This window comes from Chiloscyllium punctatum, chromosome 39, assembly GCF_047496795.1.
Source record: "Chiloscyllium punctatum isolate Juve2018m chromosome 39, sChiPun1.3, whole genome shotgun sequence".
NCBI lineage: Eukaryota > Metazoa > Chordata > Chondrichthyes > Orectolobiformes > Hemiscylliidae > Chiloscyllium > Chiloscyllium punctatum.
Genome location: NC_092777.1, coordinates 29,896,160 through 29,916,957, shown reverse-complemented (window position 1 = coordinate 29,916,957; position 20,798 = coordinate 29,896,160). Strand labels below are relative to the sequence as shown.

The window sequence follows — 20,798 nt, the reverse complement described above, 5'->3', positions numbered from 1 at the left end:
TCCTTCCTTTATGTGTCACTAACATTGCATTTGAAATACCTTGTAATTTCCTCATTTAATTTGTCTTAGGAATTGTTAGTCACACAAGGGCCTATATTTGAAAAAATGTTTAGGTGTACAATATTCAAGTTTTCAAATATATAGATGTTCAATGTGTAAAAATATCAATTGTTTGTTTGACAAATTCACAGCTATGTCTCGTAATGTCAAAAAGCCTTGCCCTATTTGATCATTTGGCTGAATCAGATTTATGAGTTCCCCTAAATGCAAGCAGGATATTAGAAAACTTATGGAGTGTTATAGGGTAGTGCAGTGTAAATAACCTTCTCCAAGTAATACTTGGCTGTCCATTTTCTGTACTTACAAGTTCCTATCTCCACAGAAATTGTGAAGAGAAAGTAGGTGGAGGGCAATGTTAATTTGTAGTTATTTGGTTAATTAAAATAAATTGGTTGCTGCTTTTGTTTTGGCCACTAGATGTCAGTGCTGCTATTCTAAAATATACTATTTAGAATTCTAAACAGCTAGTAATCCTACATAAAATCAGTCAAGTGTTATAGTCCCTATTATAGGAAGGATTTTAATAAACGGGAGAGGGTACAGATCAAATTTACCAGGATGCATTGAATATGTGTATATATTCAGCAGCTGCCTGGGGTGCAATGCAAAATCTCATGACTTGCTCACACCTTTGGTTTTATAATTACTTCTTTGGTAGTGGTATTAAATTACGTGAATGCAAACCTTAACTGAAAGTGATATACTTTTAAGAGTCAAGTGCCCCTTTCATATGTGCTATTTGCTGGTTTCCCCTCAATCTCTAGCAAATCGAGAAATAAGTTCTGAAGAAAGGTCACTGGACCCAAAATATTAACTGTTTTTCCCTCCACAGATCCTGACAGACCTGCTGAGTTTTTCCAGTAATTCCTGTTTTTGTTTCTGACTTCTAGTATCCACAGTTCTTTTTGATTTTGTTTTTGTATAGAAATCCATACCCTGATTGCTCTCCCATTTGCATTAAGCCTGTCACTGCTGACTATCCACTGCAAGGTCTTGATCTTATTTTCCAATCTTTCCAGCTGCAGCATCTGTCCTCCCAATCTTTATCAAAGAATGCGAATCCTTCACAAGTCCTATCTCTGCTCTTTGGAGTTCTTGTCCAAGATTATATTGTCTCCGTCACTTTCCTCTAAAACTTCTTTCGTCATACTTTCGCTTCTCGTAGAATCGTACAGCACAGAAACAGGCCCTTCAGTCCAACCAATCCATGCCAACATGATCCCAAACTCATCTAGTCCCACCTGCATACACTTGGCCCGATTCCCTTCAAACATGTCTTATTTGTGTACTTATCCAAATGTCTTTTAAACTTTTTAACTGTACCCACATCCTCTGGAAGTTGATTCCACATAGGAACCACTCTCTGTTTTTAAAAAAAAGCCCCTCTCATTTCTTTTTTGTTCTTTCTCCTCTCACCTTAAAAATATGCCCCCTACTGTTTTAATCCCCACCCTAAGAAAAAGGCACCTGCCATTCACCTTATCCACACCTCTCATGATGTTATAAACATCTATAAAGTCACCTCTTAACCTATGCTCTAGTGAAAGAAAGTCCCAACCTATTTCCTTCCAACAACATCCGGGGCGGCATAGTGCCTCAATGGTTAGCACTGCTGCCTCATAATTTCCCTTCCCACGTGGTTAAAGATGCCCTCCAATGCATCTCGTCCACATCCTGCACCTCTGTCCTCAGACCCCACCCCTCCAACCGTAACAAGGACAGAATGCCCCTGGTGCTCACCTTCCACCCTACCAATCTTCGCATAAACCAAATCATCCGCCGACATTTTCGCTACTTCCAAAAAGACCGCACCATCCGGGATATATTTCCCTTCCCACCCCTTTCCGCCTTCTGCAAAGAACGTTCCCTCCATGACTACCTGGTCCGGTCCACGCCCCCCCCCCCCCCCCCCCCCCCCCCTACAACCCACCCTCCCATCCTGGCACCTTCCCCTGCCACCGCAGGAACTGTAAAACCTGCGCCCACACCTCTTCCCTCACCTCTATCCAAGGCCCTAAAGGAGCCTTCCACATCCATCAAAGTTTTACCTGCACATCCACTAATATCATTTATTATATCCGTTGCTCCCGATGCGGTCTCCTCTACACTTGGGAGACAGGACGCCTCCTAGCAGAGCGCTTTAGGGAACATCTCCGGGACACCTGCACCAATCAACCAAACCGCCCCGTGGCCCAACATTTCAACTCCCACTCTGCCGAGGACATGGAGGTCCTGGGCCTCCTTCACCGCTGCTCCCTTACCACCAGACACCTGGAGGAAGAATGCCTCCTCTTCCGCCTCGGAACACTTCAACCCCAGGGCATCAATGTGGACTTCAACAGTTTCCTCATTTCCCCTTTTCCCCCACCTCACCCTAGTTCCAGACTTCCAGCTCAGCACTGTCCCCATGTCTTGTCAGGCAGGTAGGACAAGTCCGATCTCCTTTTCCACCTATCCACTCCACCCTCTCCTCCCTGACCTATCACCTTCATCTCCTCTCCCACTCACCTAGTGTACTCTATGCTACTTTCTCCCCACCCTCCTCTAGTTTTCTCTCCACGCTTCAGGCTCTCTGCCTGTATTCCTGATGAAGGGCTTTTGCCCGAAACGTCGCTTTCGCTGCTCCTCGAATGCTGCCTGAAGTGCTGTGCTCCTCCGTCACCACTAATCCAGAATCATAGCACCAGGATGCCAGGTTCGACTCCAGCCTCGGGTAACTGTGTAGAGTTTGCACATTCTCCCCGTGTCTGCATGGGTTTCCTCCGGGTGCTCCGATTTTCTCAGTCCAAAGCTTAGATGAATTGGTCATGGGAAATTGCTCATAGTGTTAGGTGCATTAGTAAAAGGGAAATGGGTCTGGGTGATTACTCTGCAGAGGGTCCTGTGGACTTGTTGGGCCGAAGGGCCTGTTGCCACACTGTAGGGAATCTAATTTAATGTAAATCTCGTCTATACCCTCCCGTTTAATAAAATCCTTCCTGTAACAAGGAGACCAGAATTGTACATGCTACGCCCGAATATGTCTTGCCAAAGTCTGTACAACCTCAACATACCATCCCAACTCCTATGTTCTAGGCTGTTTGCTGGTCTGCATTTTGCTTAGTGTCTTCTCTTCCTTCTGCCCTACTCTGAAACGCTGTTGAGATGTTTTCCCACGGAATAGGCACAAAATAAACGCAAGCTGCTATTGCAGCATGGAAGTCTGTTGTTTCTATTTTTTTTTACAAGTAATGCCCTTCTCTCCGTTTATTTATTTTTTCTTTTTAACCCCCACACTACCCCCTAAGCGCGGTAGTGCTTATTTTTTTCCCCAGCACCCATGGTGTGTGTGTGCACAGGTGTGAGACACAGTGAAAGACACAAAGTGTTGTTTCTAAACAAACATTAGCAACCCATTGACTGGATGAGGTGGAAACTGTAAGTCGGAATTCTGTCATTGATTGAGAAAGGAAGACCTAAATGGGATCTGGAGTGAATGCAAAATAAGACCAAGAGTTTGACGAGGCTGTGTAAAGACGAGTATAGGACGGTCTCAAAATGCGAACAGGCGCAAGTGACCAGGGACGCAACTCAAAATGCACAAGGGGAATTCAACATTCGCACGATGTGGACCCGGGAACAGATTCCTTTCAAAAAAAATCAGCCGACTGGACGACAAATGGAACCTTTTTTTGAAAAAAGGGAGTTTGATCGGTATCGGTTTTTTAAAAAGTCAGTTTTGTAGAGACTGAAGGTACACCAATAATGCCATATTAATTGTGGATTGAAAGAAGGCAATGGCAGAAAAGACGTTTTGCTCCTTTGGATTTTCTCAGGGTATTTGAGGTTGCAATGTTGCAGATAGTGTACACGGCTATCTGTCATTATGAAAGTAGACGAAATCACCAGCATGTGCAGGCAAGGGTAAACATAAGCCCACTATCAATAAACAGTGAGCTGAAGAATGAAGGACAAGCCGGCACTTTGTTTTTCCAATTGACGATTTCTCACAATAGTGTGAGAAAGTGGCTTTCCAGTTTTAGAAATTGATACGTAGCGTGCATTTCTCCAAATTTCCATTCTGGAATCCAGTAAAGATGCCGTTAAGTTTGTTTTTAGAAGAACAGCATTTTCCTCTGATGAAGCATTTGTTGCTGAAAGCAAAAACTCCCGGAGGCGGCATTTCCAAACGTAGCCAGCAGGTGTCTCTGGCGAGCCCTGCGCCACTCGCCTGCTTAATCTGATCTCTGAACAAACAGAGCAGAGCCCCAGAGGCTTCGCTAGCGTCCGGAATGCTGCTGCTTTCAAGTGCACATTGCATTTCTATCCTGCACACCTTTCAATAATGGGTACAAATCCGTTTGGCTGTTGTCAGGATCTAGTTCTGTAACATAACCGTTCAAGCGGCCTGGGGATTGAACAAAAAAGAAGTACCTGTGTATTATTGAATTTAGAAATGATGGAGAATGAAAAAGCGTACGGAAAACATTATGGATCTCTTGAATCAACTACGTGGAAGGCAGAGAATGTAAAAGGTAAAATAAAATGTCCGTGGTATGTTATTTATTCGCTTTTTTTCCAAAGAATGATGAAAAGGTGGCATCTGGTCCGGGTGCAAGCTCTTGGTCTGTTTCGCTGGCAAAGTTCAAATGCTTGCTGTGTCCCCCTGCACTCGTCATTGTCACATCATTCATTTATATATTCTGTTTACTTTCAGTAAGTAAATGCTTTGAAATGCAACTAAGCGTGACGTTGGAAACTCACTGCTGAACGTAACTGATGCTAAATGTTGTCTTGCGGGTTGTTATGGATTCATTCCTCCCATTGACCATCCAGGTCGCACCCTCTACCTGTCTTCACCTATCCCCACTTCACCACCCAGTCCACGCCACCCCGTTTATCTGCAGCTCACCCCATATGCCCTCCCAGTCCTGAAGAAGGGTTACAGCCGAAACCTTCCCCCCCCCCCCCGCTTTTCCGGATGCTGCCTGGCTCGCTGTGATCTTCCAGCCTCCTGACTATCTACTTGCGGGTTGTTGTGAGCTCCGGAATGGTCACGAATTCTCATGGCTGCGTCGATTTTAAAAATCACTTCAAACGCAACAGTTTGCTCTTTTTGAAAAGTCACTCTCCTTTTTAATGTTTGACAGAGGATCTCTTCTCTTCCCCCCCCCCCCCCCCCCCCGCGCACGTTAACGTGTTTGCGAGGATGGGAAGCAGATCAACATAAGCCATGCTAGTTCTATTGCGCACTAAGACAAACTTCATCATGCTTTCCCCCCACTTCTAACCTGAATTTACTCTGTCTTAGCCCTGTACTTGTATTACCAATGTCTCTATCTTACCTCATGCTCTACCCACTCCCCTCTTGCATGATCCATCTCAGGTTTCCCATTCTGAGCAAATTGACAAAAAGCCAAATTTCCTTACTGCCCCCTTTTAACTCACAATGCAATAGTTTCACATGCTCTGAGGTGGCTTCATTCTATATTTTAAAAAATCCTCAACCTTCTGTTCTTAAAAATTAATGCTTAATCTCTATTTGCTTTCTCTTATGGAGACCTTAAAATAATAGTCATCTCCCAAATCCAATTTCACATTTTGATTTTCTCCAATCAGCTTTCAACCACTGCCAGAACCCAAAGTTCCCCTAAGACTGCATAGGCTGGCACCTTTAAGACTGACAATAGTATGTCATCTTTCCTCAAACTTTCTGCAGCCTTTGACAATGTTAACCATATCACCGGTCAACAACAATTATTTTTCAAAATTGTTCATTTTCTACTGGACTATTTCCACTGGTTTCACACTTAACAACATTTGTAACAATGAAACTCTTTCCCATCCTTGGGATTTGGGACTCCCAAAGTGCAATCCTTGGTCCCTTCACATCAGAGTACTCTTAGTGCTGTCTTCTGATGACACAGGTTCAGTATCAGTTTTGCTTGCCTTTTCTTAAAATTTCACTTGCTTTTTATTGGTTAACATGGCCAATTTCCTAGACTCTAATGGGCAGCCAATATTACCTGTTAAGTACCAGGAACTCCTCTTTATGACCTCTATCACAAATTTAGCACTCATCAACAAATACAACCCCATTTCCAACAACCATCTCACACTGAACCAAATTGTTTGCGACCTTTAAGTTTTAACTCCAGCCTAAACCAACCTTACTTACTTACTGTCCCCTGATAGTACCCACATGCCAGGGCACGGTGTCATGGAAGAAATACTAATAGTTGCTATGCCGTTTTGACAAGCTGTCATGTGGATTTTCATCTGGAGACATCAGACCCGCATTAGCAAGAACACTCGAGCATCTTCGAATAATTATGGATTATCAGGAACTTAGCAAAAAAGGTTTTTGAATGTAGGAAGATCATTTAATAAAATTGCTTTGGTATGTTCCCACTTGCCTTTTGCTTTCCTGCTGTTTGTTTTGGAGTGTAAGCAGCTGCCTCCTGTTCAATAGACTGTCACCTCTATGGGAAACGTTAGCTTGCTGTCTCTCCATGGATGCTGCCTGACCTGCTGTGATTTCCAGCATTTTTTGATATGACAAAATCATCAAAGGCATTTTGCAGAGTCGAGTTGCATCATTTAAGACCAATCATCATGACAGCTGTTTAATCTTCGCAAAGAATTTGTGCTTATTTTTACAGCTTATTGGTTAAGGGACTGAAATAATCCACTATTGCCCAGGTTTTACAGCCTGTGGTGAATTGACGACAACAGCTGCTGCCCATAAAGATATAACAATCGTTATAAGATTATTGCAGAAGGCTGCCACAATGAGTAAAGGCACTTTCATTTCCAAATCTAACATTATCAGAAGTAAAGTTGAGTAAAACCTGTGTACAACTTTGAAAAATAGCTCCTATGATTTTTAAATGTAATGTTTCATACTTATGAACATTTTATTAAGTTACTAGTATTAATCACACGTTTAATAAAGTATATGCTGATGTACTACTGTGCTAAACCTCTGGTCTCGACTGAAGCATCAGACATTGGGAGTAAAACATTGATAGTAGGATACCTGCATTGTTTTTAATGACTAATGCTTCCAAACATTACAATAAATCCTTACTCTAACCCAATACCCTGTACACTTTTGTCAAAAAAATACACTAACTGTTTCTCTTGTAAAGCTAATTTACCATGCCCACTTCGCCAGCATCTCCAATTTATGTGCTGCATGGAACAGACAGAAAAATTACTGAAGGAATTTGAATTACCTTGTTTAAAGTGAATAGTACTTTAATTCTAATGTGAGATTTTGACTGACCATGTTACTATAGTTGAATGTGTGATGGTATTCCATTTTGTTGTGTAAGTCAATCTGTTACCAATTATTTAGCATTTTGCCTGCAGTTCCTCATAGGGTGTAATATCTAATGTCAATGGAATCAAGCTTGGCTCTTGGCCCCATAATAATAATCAAACTGATACAGCATATCAACTGGCTGAGAAGAAAAACACAAGTAATCTTCTACCATCTCATTGTGGTATATGGCGACCTGACTTAGCAAATTGCTTTGCAGGAATAAAAACGACAGCATATTTCCTGCTACTGTGCAAAATGTACTCTTTCATGTCAACCCTTGTAGCATTCAATAATGAAGGTTTATTTGTTCTCAGCTTGCCAATGCCACCCATACACTATCTTTGTCTCATGTCCTTAGTTGCCTGACACAGTAATGGTGAGCAATGTCTAAGAAACAACAGTTGCTTATAGAACTTTTTTGAACTTGTAATTAATCAGACACATTTTTATGGCAGTTTGGCAGCTTTATTGTAATTTATTTATAATACTAGTTTCAGGGTATTTAGTTAAATTTGAGCTGTTTCTGAATAGATGTTTTATATTATGTTAGCTGAAACTTTCATTCATGCCTTTGTTATCTCTACATTTGACTATTCAACATGCTCCAGGTGAGTCTCCTACATTCAAACATCCCTAAGCTTGAGGTCATTCAAAACATTTTTGTCCTTGCATTAACTTGCAACAAGTTCTAATTCCCTGTTATCCCTGTGCTGACCTATATTGGCAACCGATAAAGTAATATCTTGACTATAAAGTTCTTATATTTTTTAAAAATGCCTCCAGGTACTTGGCCCTCCCTACATTTGTAATCTCCTCTAGTCTCAATAGCTTTCAAGATACCTGCAGTTCTCTAGTTCTGGCTTCTCCTTCCCTGTTATAATTGGTGGCTGGGACTTAGTTGCCAAGGCCTAGGTTCTGAAATTCCTTCCCTCCACCTCTATCTCACTTTTCTCCTTTAAGACATACCTTAGAACCTACTTCTTTGACCAAGTTTTTGGCTACCTGAATTAATTTCCCCTTATGTGACTCAGTGTCATATTTTGTTTTATTAGCTCCTGTGAAGGTCTTAATTAGGATGTATAATTGCATTAAAGTGCGAGTCAAACATAAGTTTTTTTTGTAAACATTACACTTCTTTGCATTTGGAAAGACAGTTTATTTTTAGAATGAAACCACTCCAACTCATGAAGTAATCAAGAGACAATACCCAACGTTATTTGTACTGTATTGCCTGTTTAGATAGGACTTGGAACAATGGGACTGGACCTGCATGTTTAAAAATACAGGATAGTGGAAAAAGTATGCAGAGAATATCCAGAGGATTAAAGGCGAGTCGTTGTATAGATGTGAAATTAACAAAATGATAGCAAGCAAAAAAAAAGTGATTAAAAGGTTGTTTTTCAGACTGGTGAAAACATGTGATTAGTTTTGAAACCACTACTCTTAGTTTATTTAAGGACCTGGACACGGGCTTGCAGGGCTTAATTTCGATGTTCAGAGATGACGAAACCTTGGGAATGCAGTAAATAATGAGACGGATAGTAACAAGAATTCAGGGGATTGCAGAGAATCTGGTGCAATGGTAAACATATGACAGTTGAAAATCAATGCAAAAGTAGTATGAAATAATTCATGTTAGTAGAACAACTGAGGAGAGACAATGTATTCAATATTTTTAGCAATGAATGATAACATTCTATCAGTTTTCCTAGTTACTTCCTGTACCTACCTACTAACCTTTGCAATTTATGCATTTGGATCCTTCAGCATTGAAGAGCTCTAAAATATTTCACCATTCAGATAATAGGCTTCCTTTTCAGTTCTTCTGGTCCATTTAGGTGCAGGGGATAGCATATTGGCATGGATGGGAGTGGATCATTCAGCATTCTACTGGACTGAATAGGAGAGGGACAGGATCAATGCACTCTCCATGCCTTTTCCCCACTTGGTGCTATGATTTAAATGAATCCACTCCCTGCTCTCCACATACTTTTACAACTTGCTGCCTCCTCTCTTGGTCCTGTCTTTATAATAAAGCCACTCCATGCTCTCTGGGCTCTTTTTGAACTTGTAGCCTGCTCTCAGCAGGGAAGTGTAAATAATGTAACCAATCCATGTAGCTGTTTAGTGTCCACACAAGTGGTATTAATAACATTAACTTGAATATTGCTAACAGAGCTTTTTAATGTAGAAAAGTAGTTTCTGGTCATTCACAGATGGATAATTCAGCAAGACAGGACACTGATCCACAGAAGTGAAGATGAACTTTAAGAAACCTCTTAACTGAGGTAAGGTAGTGGTGGAGGAATAGTAGGAGTTAGGAAGGAATTTCTAGAGCCTGAGGTCAGGGTAGCCAAAGTATAGATAGCTACTAAAGGTAAAGCAAAAGTGGAGGAGATGCAGGCCAGGATCTGAAGTAAGGAGATGTCTAGGGATGGTGGGGTGATACTGGAGAGCTAGAGGAGGCTGCACAGATGAGTGGAGGTGAATCTGCAGGTTTGCACATCATTCCCTCAAGACTGATATTTCAAATTCTTGTGTATACCATGAGTCAGAACAGTTCCAGAACAATTTAGGATACTTCAATCCTCTTACTATTATTAGACTGGATCTGATGATATTAAGTGAATGAAGCAACTGCCATTTATTAGGACACTGAACTACATGTCTGATCTAATACTAATGCCACAACTGAAAATTTGATCTCTTTCTAATTGTTTTATTCATTTAACCAGTATATTGTGACCAGCATCTATTGTTCTGAATATTCAGGAATCATGAGTATAAATAATGGGCAACTTTTTATTTTGTGGAGCTGTAAAGAATATTTAATGTGTTGAAAACATTTGTCACGTTACCAATATTAGTGAATTTTAAAGCTAGTGCTTACCATTTCTGGTGTGTATTTTGATACAAAGGATGATACAATGAAAGCAAATGCTGCTGTCTTCCATCCCACATTTTTGCCTTCCATCAGCAAATTTGAAGACCTTTTCCTCACTTCTGTGTGATATGTGATAATTTCTTTCAGAGTCATGGTGTACCTATTTCTATAAATCACTATATTTAAAATTCAATGACTCTGTTGATGCCTTTGTTTATATTACAGATACAGATATTATATCAATGGCTGATTCGACCATAACACTGGATGACATTGAAGATGAACTTTTTAAAATAGAAAGGATTAGAGATATACTGGTCAGACGAGAATCTGAACTCCGGTACATGTAAGTATGAGTTCTCCTTAATTTATATCATAATGATAAATATTAAAATAATGTTTTGGTGCTTCAGTAAGCTGCAAGAGTTTCTCCCAATGTTCATTTGTAATTGTTTCATATTTACAGTATTTGGAGTGTTGTGAACCTAGCTGATGTTAAGACTAAACAAGTCAGATCTCAGATTGAAAACCAGCTTAATAGATCATTTAAAAAAAAAGGTAATGAAGTACCTTGCACTAAAATGTGAGCACAAAATGCTGTAGATTGAGTTTTATAATAAAACTGAAGTTTGTTACGCAAAAGAAAAGATTAGGTTATTTACGTAAAACACAAGTTTTAAAAAAGGCATAAAACAATATTCTATCCATCCCAACAACACCTAGACAGTAAATAGTGAACTACTTTAGACTTTCAGTTAGATGAATCTAGATTTTTTTGCTTTTTTCCCCACACGGAAATAAATTCTTCAGTGGACAGGATTCCCTCCCTATTTACAGCTTTAGGTTGGCATAACTTTCTTTCAGTTCTCAGTCCTGAGTGTTTGATTGACTCTTCTTTGAGTAGTCAAACAACTGAGCTTATGTTTTCTCAACTTCAAGTAACCCCTTCAGGGTTCTAACCAAACACTTCTGATCTGCAACTTTGAAACTAAACTCCTTGCTCTGGAGTAACTTGTACAGCACAATGGTGGAACAAGTAGAGCGTGACAAGCTCCTGGGAGTGGTCATCAGTAACAAGTTTTCTTGGACTCTTAATGTGGACGCACTGGTAACAAAGACCCCACAACATCTCTTCTTCCTCAGACAGCTGAGGAAAGTTGGCATGATGGCGCATATCCTCACCAACTTTTATAGATGTGCCATCGAGAGCATTCTGTCTGCATGTACGGCTTTTGCCTGAAACGTTGATTTCGAAGCTACTTGGATGCTGCCTGAACTGCTGTGCTCTTCCAGCACCTCTAATTCACTACCTGGTATGGCAACTGTACCATTCAAGATCGGAGACAGTTAGAGAGAGTGGTGAACTCGGCCTGGACAATCACAAAGACCAACCTCCCATCTATAGAACCCATCTACTAGGCCCACTGTCAAGGAAAGGCAGTCAGCATTCTCAAAGATCCATCCCACCCTGGCGATGCTTTTCTATAATCTCTACCATAGGGGAGAAGGTACAGAAGCCTGAGCACAAGCACCAGCCAGTTTCATAACAATTTCTACCCTACTGTTGTTAGAATACTGAATGGACTTGCAAGCTCTTAACATTCACCTGTACCTGTGTTTTTGTTTTTGTCGCTCTTTACCTATTATTTACTTATCAATCTATTTAACTCTGTGATCTACCTGTATTGCTCACAAGACAAAGGTTTTCACTTTGTCTCAGTACATGTGACAATAAATTCAATTCAATTCAATTCAGTTCAGTTCAGTTCAATTCAATTTTACCTAGGGCCTCTGTGAACTGAAGCCAAATGTCTTTCCAAACTGTGGGTGTTGAAGCAGGTTCAGTTGCAACGTTTAAAAGACATTTGGACAGTACATGGATAGGAAAGGTTTAGACAGATATGGACAAGTGCAGGCAAACGGGACTAGTTTAGTTTGGAAAACCTAGATAAGTTAGACCGAAGGCTCTATTTCTGTGTGGTATGACTCTAAGAAAAATAAATATCGATTCATCTAAATGAAAGTCTAATGTAGTTCACTATTTATTGTGTTCACTTGTAAAAGCTCTCCCAATGCTAACAAATTCCCAAAACACTGCAGGGATTATTTCTCTCATACTGCTTTTTTGAAAAAAAAATCAGCAAAAACCAAACTAACTAATCACTAAACCCCTTTATACATGCTGACAAAAACTCGAAACGGCACTAATTCAAAGTCCAAACTTTATATATAAAAGTTTACCTCTATCACAGGACTAGTCCCATTTCTATTCATTGACTATTTCTAAACAACATTTTGCAAAACACACTACTTAAAACATTGTATCTGTCGGACTGGTTCTGTCCAGTTATGTCATTAACAAATGTTTGTAGGTGGTGTACTCACAGGGCTACTTGACTCCATCAGCTGTGTGTAAGTATCAATTATTCAAACAGGAACTTCATTGCACCTTGGAATCATTGACAAAGGCCTAGTTTCATCGATCCTGTGGATGCAAGCTCAATAGATGCCTTGCGACAGTAGACCCAGGGAGCAACATGTGAGAGGGAATGGCAGCAGGTGGTTAAAGATGGGAAGACATTAAATTTTGGAGGAAAAATTAAAAATGGAATGAACCTAATGTCCATCCTCACATTGTGATGTTTGTTGGTTTATTTTTAAAGCATTAGCAAATCAATTAAGTATTTTCCTGTTTTGAGGAAGTTACATGTTTATTTTGTTATGCTTACTCAATATATCTTTGGATACAGCCTGTGCAGAACATTTCTACAGTGAAATGAAAGTTGTGTCCAATGGTTTACTAAACTTTGGCACCATTATTGCCTTCATTTTAAAATATACTGAGTTCAGAGAAAACCTTCAAGCTTTTAGCAATCTACAGAATTACACAAAGAACACCAAGTATGGTTACAATATCCCTCTCATGTGTATGAGTGATTGTTGCCTTGATGTGTTGCTGATATCACTTGTTCTGTTCAAGGACATTCACCTTTGACTTTACAATTAAAAAAAAATGCTTTCATATGCAGCATATGATGCAGGCACTATTTTGTAGAATAAAAAAATTCAAAGATTATCCCTCAACTGTAAAAGTTGAATTTCACCAAGTTAATATTTTGAATGAATTATATTTTAATGATCTCTGAAACCTAATGATAGACTGTCTTAAACATTCTTAAATAGTTTGCATGCTTGCCAGCTGCTAAAATTTATGAGAAAAAGAGTTAAAGTTCCTGTGAGGCACTTATTTGTCTGACACCGGAGTATGTTCCATCAAATAGGATGCTTTGATTGAATTGAACTGATAACTGAAGAGAATATTACTTCTATCATCTGATGGACTGCTCTGTACTCTGCTGGGCTTTGGTAATACTTGCTCTTTGAACCTGATTAATTAAAATGTTCTGGGGAAAATCCTGGTCAATCTGACATCCTATTAGAAGAAGATGCATACCACCTGCTTCTTTCTTTATACGTCAACCACTGTTGCCAACTGTAGCATCAAGAAAACATTGTGCTGACAGTTTACAGACCATAGATGTGACATTTGGAACAATAGACTGAGGATTGTTTTGACACAGGTAAGGATTTTTTTTTGTATGGACACTTGTTGCAAGCACAGTCTTTCTTTCAATAATTTGAACTGAACATAGTAGGTAAGGAGCAAACTGGCTTCTATGATGGCATCTTCACTGTCTCCACTATTTTGGAGCACAAATTCCTTCTCCTCAATTACTTGTTATCTATTTCCCTCAATATCTGAATATTAGTTACCATTTCAGGTGGGACCACTTCTTGGCACTGATTTGGGAAGTCACTGGGACCCTCTTTTTTTTTCACTGCGAACATGTGGCACTAAGGTGGATAGCCTTCTGCTAGCTCCTCCATTGTCCTGTCTCCCTTAGCAGATTAAATCAATGTTAGTGTTTGGCAACTGCTTGTGCATCCCTTTCTTCTCGTTGTGCACTTTGCCAGCAGATGACTGTAGGTCTCCTTCATGCTAGATATGTTCACCATGGCCTTGACCTTTACAGTTGACGCATATGCTAGCACTGCAGTTGCTGCAAAGTGGACAGGTTTATCGTAGGGACAGGCAGCACAATTCCCCAGACGGCAAGGCTAAAAGCAGGATGGTGAATGGGTTCCTTGCTGTCTGCCTTTAGGGTCACCTTGACCTTCTATTTGCTGGTTTAAATCTTGAAGAGGTATTTAGCTTCAGAGCTGTCCCTGACCACCTCGTTGTACCTGACAAGGAAAGTGAACACATCATCAAGAATATGGGAGTTGTGAATCTGAATCGTCATAACACATTTCTGTTGTGACTGCAGTGTGAACAGTGGCTCTGCCTTCAGAATTAATAGTGGTGCAAAATCTCTCCTTCCTCAACACCAGCTGCAATGTTGTAGAAGGTTTTGTTGAAGTACCTAGTGCTGGCAAGTCCTGAAGGGGGTAGATATCTGCAGCCTTGAATCGTCTGTATTCCAAAAGAACTTATTTAATGAAGAAGGTGTGATTGGTGGGTATACCTCTTTCCATTTTTCACTGCTATGCTGATGTGGTTGAATATGTCCTGGTTGGGAGCTCATTTGCTGGTTGCAACCATCTCTGATAGTTTTATCTGGCTAAACAGTAAAGTTCTGCAATAAAGGTGTATAATATATTATTATTATTGAGAATTTTGATTTTAAAATAGAGGCAAATACGTTTTGGTTCTACAAAGGTAATTTCCTATTTAGGAAATCAGAATATCATTTGGAAAATTGACCTAAATACATTATTTCCAAGAAAACATGTGACTTTGTAAGTGCCCAACCAGATACCTGTGATATTAATTGATGAAATGTTTACAATACTGAGTGTATGACACACAGAAAACCAAATGATTGGGACTACTAGTTTACTTTAAGTTCACTTCACAAGAATACGGCGTGCAATTCTGGTGTCCTTCCTATCGGAAGGATGTTGTGAAACTTGAAAGGGTTCAGAAAAGATTTACAAGGATGTTGCCAGGGCTAGAGGATTTGAGCTGTAGGGAGAGGCTGAATAGGCTGGGGCTGTTTTCCCCGGAGCATCGGAGGTTGAGGGGTGACCTTATAGAGGTTTATAAAATCATGAGTTAGGGTAAATAGACAAAGTCTTTCCCTGGGGTTGGGGAATCCAGAACTAGAGGGCATAGTTTAGAGTGAGAGGGGAAAGTTATAAAAGGGACCTAAGGGGCAACCTTTTCACGCAGAGGGTGGTATGTGTATGGAATGAGCTGCCAGAGGAAGTGGTGGACGCTGGTACAATTGCAATATTTTAAAAGGCATCTGGATGGGTATATAAATAAGAAGGGTTTAGAGGGATATAGGCCAGGTGCTGGCAGGTGAGACTAGATTAGGTTAGGATATCTGGTTGAGTTGGACCAAAAGGTCTATTTCCGTGCTATACATCTCTATGACTCTAATCAGTTTTCAGTTTCATCCTAGATGGAAGATAAGGTTTTTAGAAGAGTCACTTCGTCTTTGCAGAAGGGCCATTTGTTGAGTTTGTAGAATCTTTACATTCTGGGAGTTTCTTTTGGATGTCTGAACTGAAAAGGAATCTAGAACTGGAAAGGCAACTCAAAGAATTTCAGCATTCAAAGAAGAAAACTGGAAAAGTCATTTCAGTAAGAAATGAAAGAGTTAAGACAGGAGTGACATTTCTCCAAGATGGAGTATCAGTAAAGGATATTGCTGTATTTTAAGCTATATATTAAGGTCTTTCTAAACACACACATACAGATCATCACCAACAAAATACTGCCATCAGGCCAAATAGATGCTCTACCTCTCACACAAGATTTACGATTTTCAGTGCTGGTGTGATACCACACATCCTAAAGACTGACAGATTGTTTCAAACAGCATATCCCTTTGGTTGTTTGCAATAAGCAAGGTACTAGCGATTCCCAGTTAGCCTGTGCTTGCAAAACTCAGAATGCAGTGTCTAACATTAAGTATGATTTTGTATTTGGATACATTTGTTGGCTAATCCTGAATATGCAAAGCATTATGCTGACAACAAATAAATTTAGGATTGTCAGTCAGACTCACAGTGTAGCAGACTTGTCTCTATTCAAAGTTACTTATATTAATATACAGGGTCTTGAATTTTGCAGAAAGAAATAACATTTATACGGACCACACATGTTTCATTTCAATAAAATATGTGATAGCCATTTGCTGGTTAATTTCTCAGAGCAATCCCTTGACCAAACAGTGATAACCTGCCTGGTGATATTTAAACAAAGCTTAACAATTAACTGTCAGTCATAATTAGCTGGTGCACTGTCCAAGACAATACCTCTTTAATCAGAGTCCAACTGCCAACCAATCACCCTGTCCTATCAGATTGTATGAATGATTATTTTCGGCCCGGACGGAATTTCACATTGGCCCCAAGGTCCCGTACTTCCCGCGGGAGCCTATGCCCCACAACCTGAGCCGCCTCCGGAATTTTAATTTTGTTGCTTTTAGGGACATAAAAAGGAGGGCCCTGTATCGACTGCTGCTGCACACCGTCCACCTCTTCTCCCTCATCCACCATCCGGACACGCCTTGGCGTGCCCATTTGCCACCGGGCGGCGGAGATCCCCAGTGGAGGGCTCTCTACGCGGGAGTCCTCCCCCTTTCTCTCGGGGATCTGGGGTGGAGGGTGTTGCACGCAGCAGTCCCCTGCAACCGCAGATTGCGGTGGTTCACGGACTCCCAGCCCAACTGCTTGTTCTGTGGCGCTGTGGAGTCCGTGGACCATGTATATATTGGGTGTGGGCGTTTGCACTCCCTTTTTGATTTTCTTAAGAACTTTCTCCTCTGTTTCTGGCTGCACTTCAGTCCCATGCTCCTGATCTTCGGGCACCCGGTACGGAGGAGGGAGGGCAGGTCCGAGGACCTCCTCGTGGGTCTGCTCCTGGGCCTGGCCAAACTGGCCATCAACAGGTCCAGGCAGCGGGCCGTGGAGGGGGTCGTTAGGGCCGACTGCCTGCCCCTCTTCCGGGGTTACGTTAGAGCCCGGGTGTCCTTGGAGAAGGAGCACGCGGTGTCCACCGACACCCTGGAGTCGTTCAGGGAGAGGTGGGCGCCGCAGGGAGTGGAGTGCATCATTTCTCCCTCCAACTCTATTTTGATTTAGTCCCTACCCTCCCCTTCACTGTTTTGCTCACACAGCACTGCCCTGTGGTTTGAAGGGCGGTGCTTGTCACTGGCCACTCGGGTGTTTTCCCTATCTTCCTGGTGGTGGAAATTGAATAAAGATCTGTGCACTTTGTGTCTTTCACTGTGTCTCACATCTACACCCACACACCATGGGTGCTGGGGAAAAAAAAAAGAAAAAGAAAAAAAAACAAAAGAAGAGAAAAAAAGAAAAAAGAAAAGAAAAAAAAAGAATGATTATTTTCTTTTCTTCTGCGTAATAGACTTGTGTTCTTTTATTGAAGAATAAGATCAGTGACTAATCCCACGGTAACCAATTGCAAAACAAAATCAATGACTTGACAAGTCAGGTTTCACTGCAGGAACTGACTTTTGCAATGTTACCATCAACCGAAATTCTAACAGTTCCAAATGGAACTAAAGCCACACTCTGGTGAATTCCAACACAGCAGGATGAAAAACCAAAGTGGCAAAAGTGGGTGCTGCAGATGCTGGAGATTAGAGTCAAGATTAAAGTGGTGCTGGAAAAGCACAGCAGGTCTGGCAGCATCTGAGGAGCAAGAAAATCGATGTTTCGTGTATAAGCCCTTTATCAGGAATGAGGCAGGAAGCATCTGTGGTGGAGAGATAAATGGGAGGGGGGTGGGGGTGGGTCTGGGGGCAAGGTAGCTGAGTGCACAGCAGGTGGATGGAGGTAGGGGTGAACATGATAAATCGGAGAGGAGGGTGGAGTGGATAGTTGGGAAGGAAGATGGACAGGTAGGACAGGTCATGAGGACAGTGCTGAGTTGGAACTGGGGTAAGGTGGGGGAAGGGGAAATGAGGAAACTGGTGAAGTCTGCATTGATGCAATGGAGTTGAAGGGTTCTGAGGTGGAAGATGAGGCATTCTTCCTCCAGGCATCGGGTGGTGAGGGAGTGGCGATGGAGGAGGCCCAGGAACTGCATGTTATGGCAGAGTTGGAGGGGGAATTGAAATGTTCAGCCACGAGTCAGTGGGGTTGATTGGTGTGGGTGTCCTGGAGATGTTCTCTGAAGTGCTCTGTGAGTAGGTGGCCAGTCTCTCAATGTGGAGGCGACAGCATCAGGGGCAACGGATGCAGTAAATGGCGTGTGGAAGTGCAGGTAAAGCTTTGATGGATGTGGAAAGCTCCTTTGGGGCCTTGAATGGAGGTGAGGCGGGAGGGGTGTAGGTGCAGGATTTGTAATTCCGGCAGTGGCTGGGGAAGGTGCCGAGACGGGAGGGTGGGCTGTTATGGGGTGTGGACCTGAACCAGGTAGTCACAGAGGGAATGGTCTTTACAGAAAGCACAGAGGGGTGGGGATGGAAATATATCTCTGGTTGTGGGGTTTGTTTGTAAATGGTGGAAATAGCAGAGGATGATGCAATGTATATGAAGGTTGGTGGGGCGGAGAATCAGGTTATGAATTTTGACCAAGCCCCACAAAAAGGATCATGCAGATTTTCAAGTTTCTAGTCTTCAGTTGGATCACAGAATCATAAAGATGCGCAGCACGGAAACAGACTCTTTGGTCCAACTTATTTTTATAAATGACCTGGAGGAAGGGTTAGAAGGTTGGGTGAGCAAGTTTGCGGATGATACGAAAGTCGGAGGAGTTGTAGACAGTGAGGAAGGATGTGGCAGGTTACAGCGGGATATAGAGAAGCTGCAGAGCTGGGCAGAAAGGTGGTAAATGGAGTTCAATGTAGCTAAGTGTGAGGTGATTCACTTTGGTAAGAGTAATAAAAAGATGGGGTACTGGGCTAATGGTCGGATACTTGGTAGTGTGGAAGAGCAGAGGGATCTTGGTGTCCATGTACACAGATCTCTGAAAGTTGCCACCCAGGTAAATAGTGCAGTGAAGAAGGCATATGGCGTAATGGCTTTTATTGGTAGAGGAATTGAGTTCAGGAGTCCTGAGGTCATGCTGCAGTTGTATAAGACTCTGGTGCGGCCGCATCTGGAATATTGTGTGCAGTTTTGGTCACCATACTATAGGAAGGATGTGGAGGCACTAGAACGGGTGCAGAGGAAGTTTACCAGGATGTTGCCTGGTATGGTAGGAAGATCCTATGAGGAAAGGCTGAGGCACTTGGGGTTGTTCTCATTGGAGAAAAGAAGGTTTAAGGGTGACTTGATAGAGGTGTACAATATGATTAGAGGGTTAGATATGGTTGACAGTGAGAACCTTTTTCCACGTATGGAGTCAGCTATTACAAGAGGGCATAGCTTTAAATTAAGGGGGGGTAGATATAGGACTGATGTTAGGGGTAGGTTCTTCACTCAGTGAGTCGTAAGTTCATGGAATGCCCTGCCAGTAGCAGTGGTGGACTCTCCCTCTTTATGGGTATTTAAGCGGGCATTGGATAGGTATATGGAGGATAGTGGATTAGTGTAGGTTAGGTGGGCTTTGATCGGCACAACATCGAGGGCCGAAGGGCCTGTACTGCGCTGTATTCTTCTATGTTCTATGTTCTATAACTTGTCCATGCCGACCAGAGAGCCTAACCTAATCTAGACCCATTTGCCAGCATTTGGCCCATATCCCTCCAAACCCTTCCTATTCATATGCCCATTCAGATGCCTTTTAAACGTTGCAATTGTACTAGCCTCCACCACTTCCTCTGGCAGCTCATTCTATACATGCGCCACCCTCTGCATGGAAAAAGTTGCCCTTAAGTCCCTTGTATATCTTTCCCCTCTCACCCTAAATCTATGCCCTCTAGTTCTGGACTCCCCTATTCCAGGGAAAAGGCTTTGTCTATTTACTCTACCCATGCCTCTGATGATTTTATAAACCTCTATAAGGTCACCACTCATGGCAGACTGATGCTGGTGTTTCTCATTGGATCATGACTGAATGACTGGAGACAGTGGTCCTGATTCTGAATTCTCCACTTGCAGCAACTCAGTCTTCCAATGTGCTTTCAATTCTGAGGTCAGAACTTTGTTAGCCCTTACGCAATGGGAAGTGAGTTGAAAAATAAGGAAAAATAAGATACTTATTGCCAAGGAAGAAAAGTCCAATTTTGCACTGAAGGTTTAGACAGTGAGATGACTGTCTCATTAGCGAGTGGCAAGAGCTCTATTTGGATGCATTTACATGTTATTATTACTTATTTCATCTCATTTATATGCAGTTTGCTATTCCCCAGGTGGCAGAGAAAGGTTTAGATGGTGTCAATTGCCAACATGGAAGTCAAAGTAGGCAACTGGTCTCCCTGGTTCACCACTTGCTCTTCTGAGCCTCTATCCTGAACAGCAGTCCCCAAAATCTCAGAGCACATTCTGTGGGTAGCAGCCACTTCCCTCCCAATCCATTCACAGAAATTGGCATCGGATATGTATCAGCCTCACCATGTCTCTGAATCA

The 20,798-nt window shown here is 41.8% G+C and overlaps 1 protein-coding gene across 2 annotated transcripts in view; it reads left to right on the top strand.

Annotated features, from left to right (window-relative positions):
• The first annotated feature begins 4,305 nt into the window (after positions 1-4,305).
• Positions 4,306-20,798, top strand: part of LOC140463908 (bMERB domain-containing protein 1-like) — a 73,620-nt gene continuing 57,127 nt past the window's right edge. For both annotated transcript variants that reach the window (XM_072558377.1, XM_072558376.1), the window contains exons 1-2: positions 4,306-4,574; positions 10,476-10,596. In XM_072558377.1, coding sequence (XP_072414478.1) covers positions 4,496-4,574; positions 10,476-10,596 — 200 coding nt within the window. In that variant the 5' untranslated portion in view covers positions 4,306-4,495. The remainder of the gene's footprint in view (positions 4,575-10,475; positions 10,597-20,798) is intronic.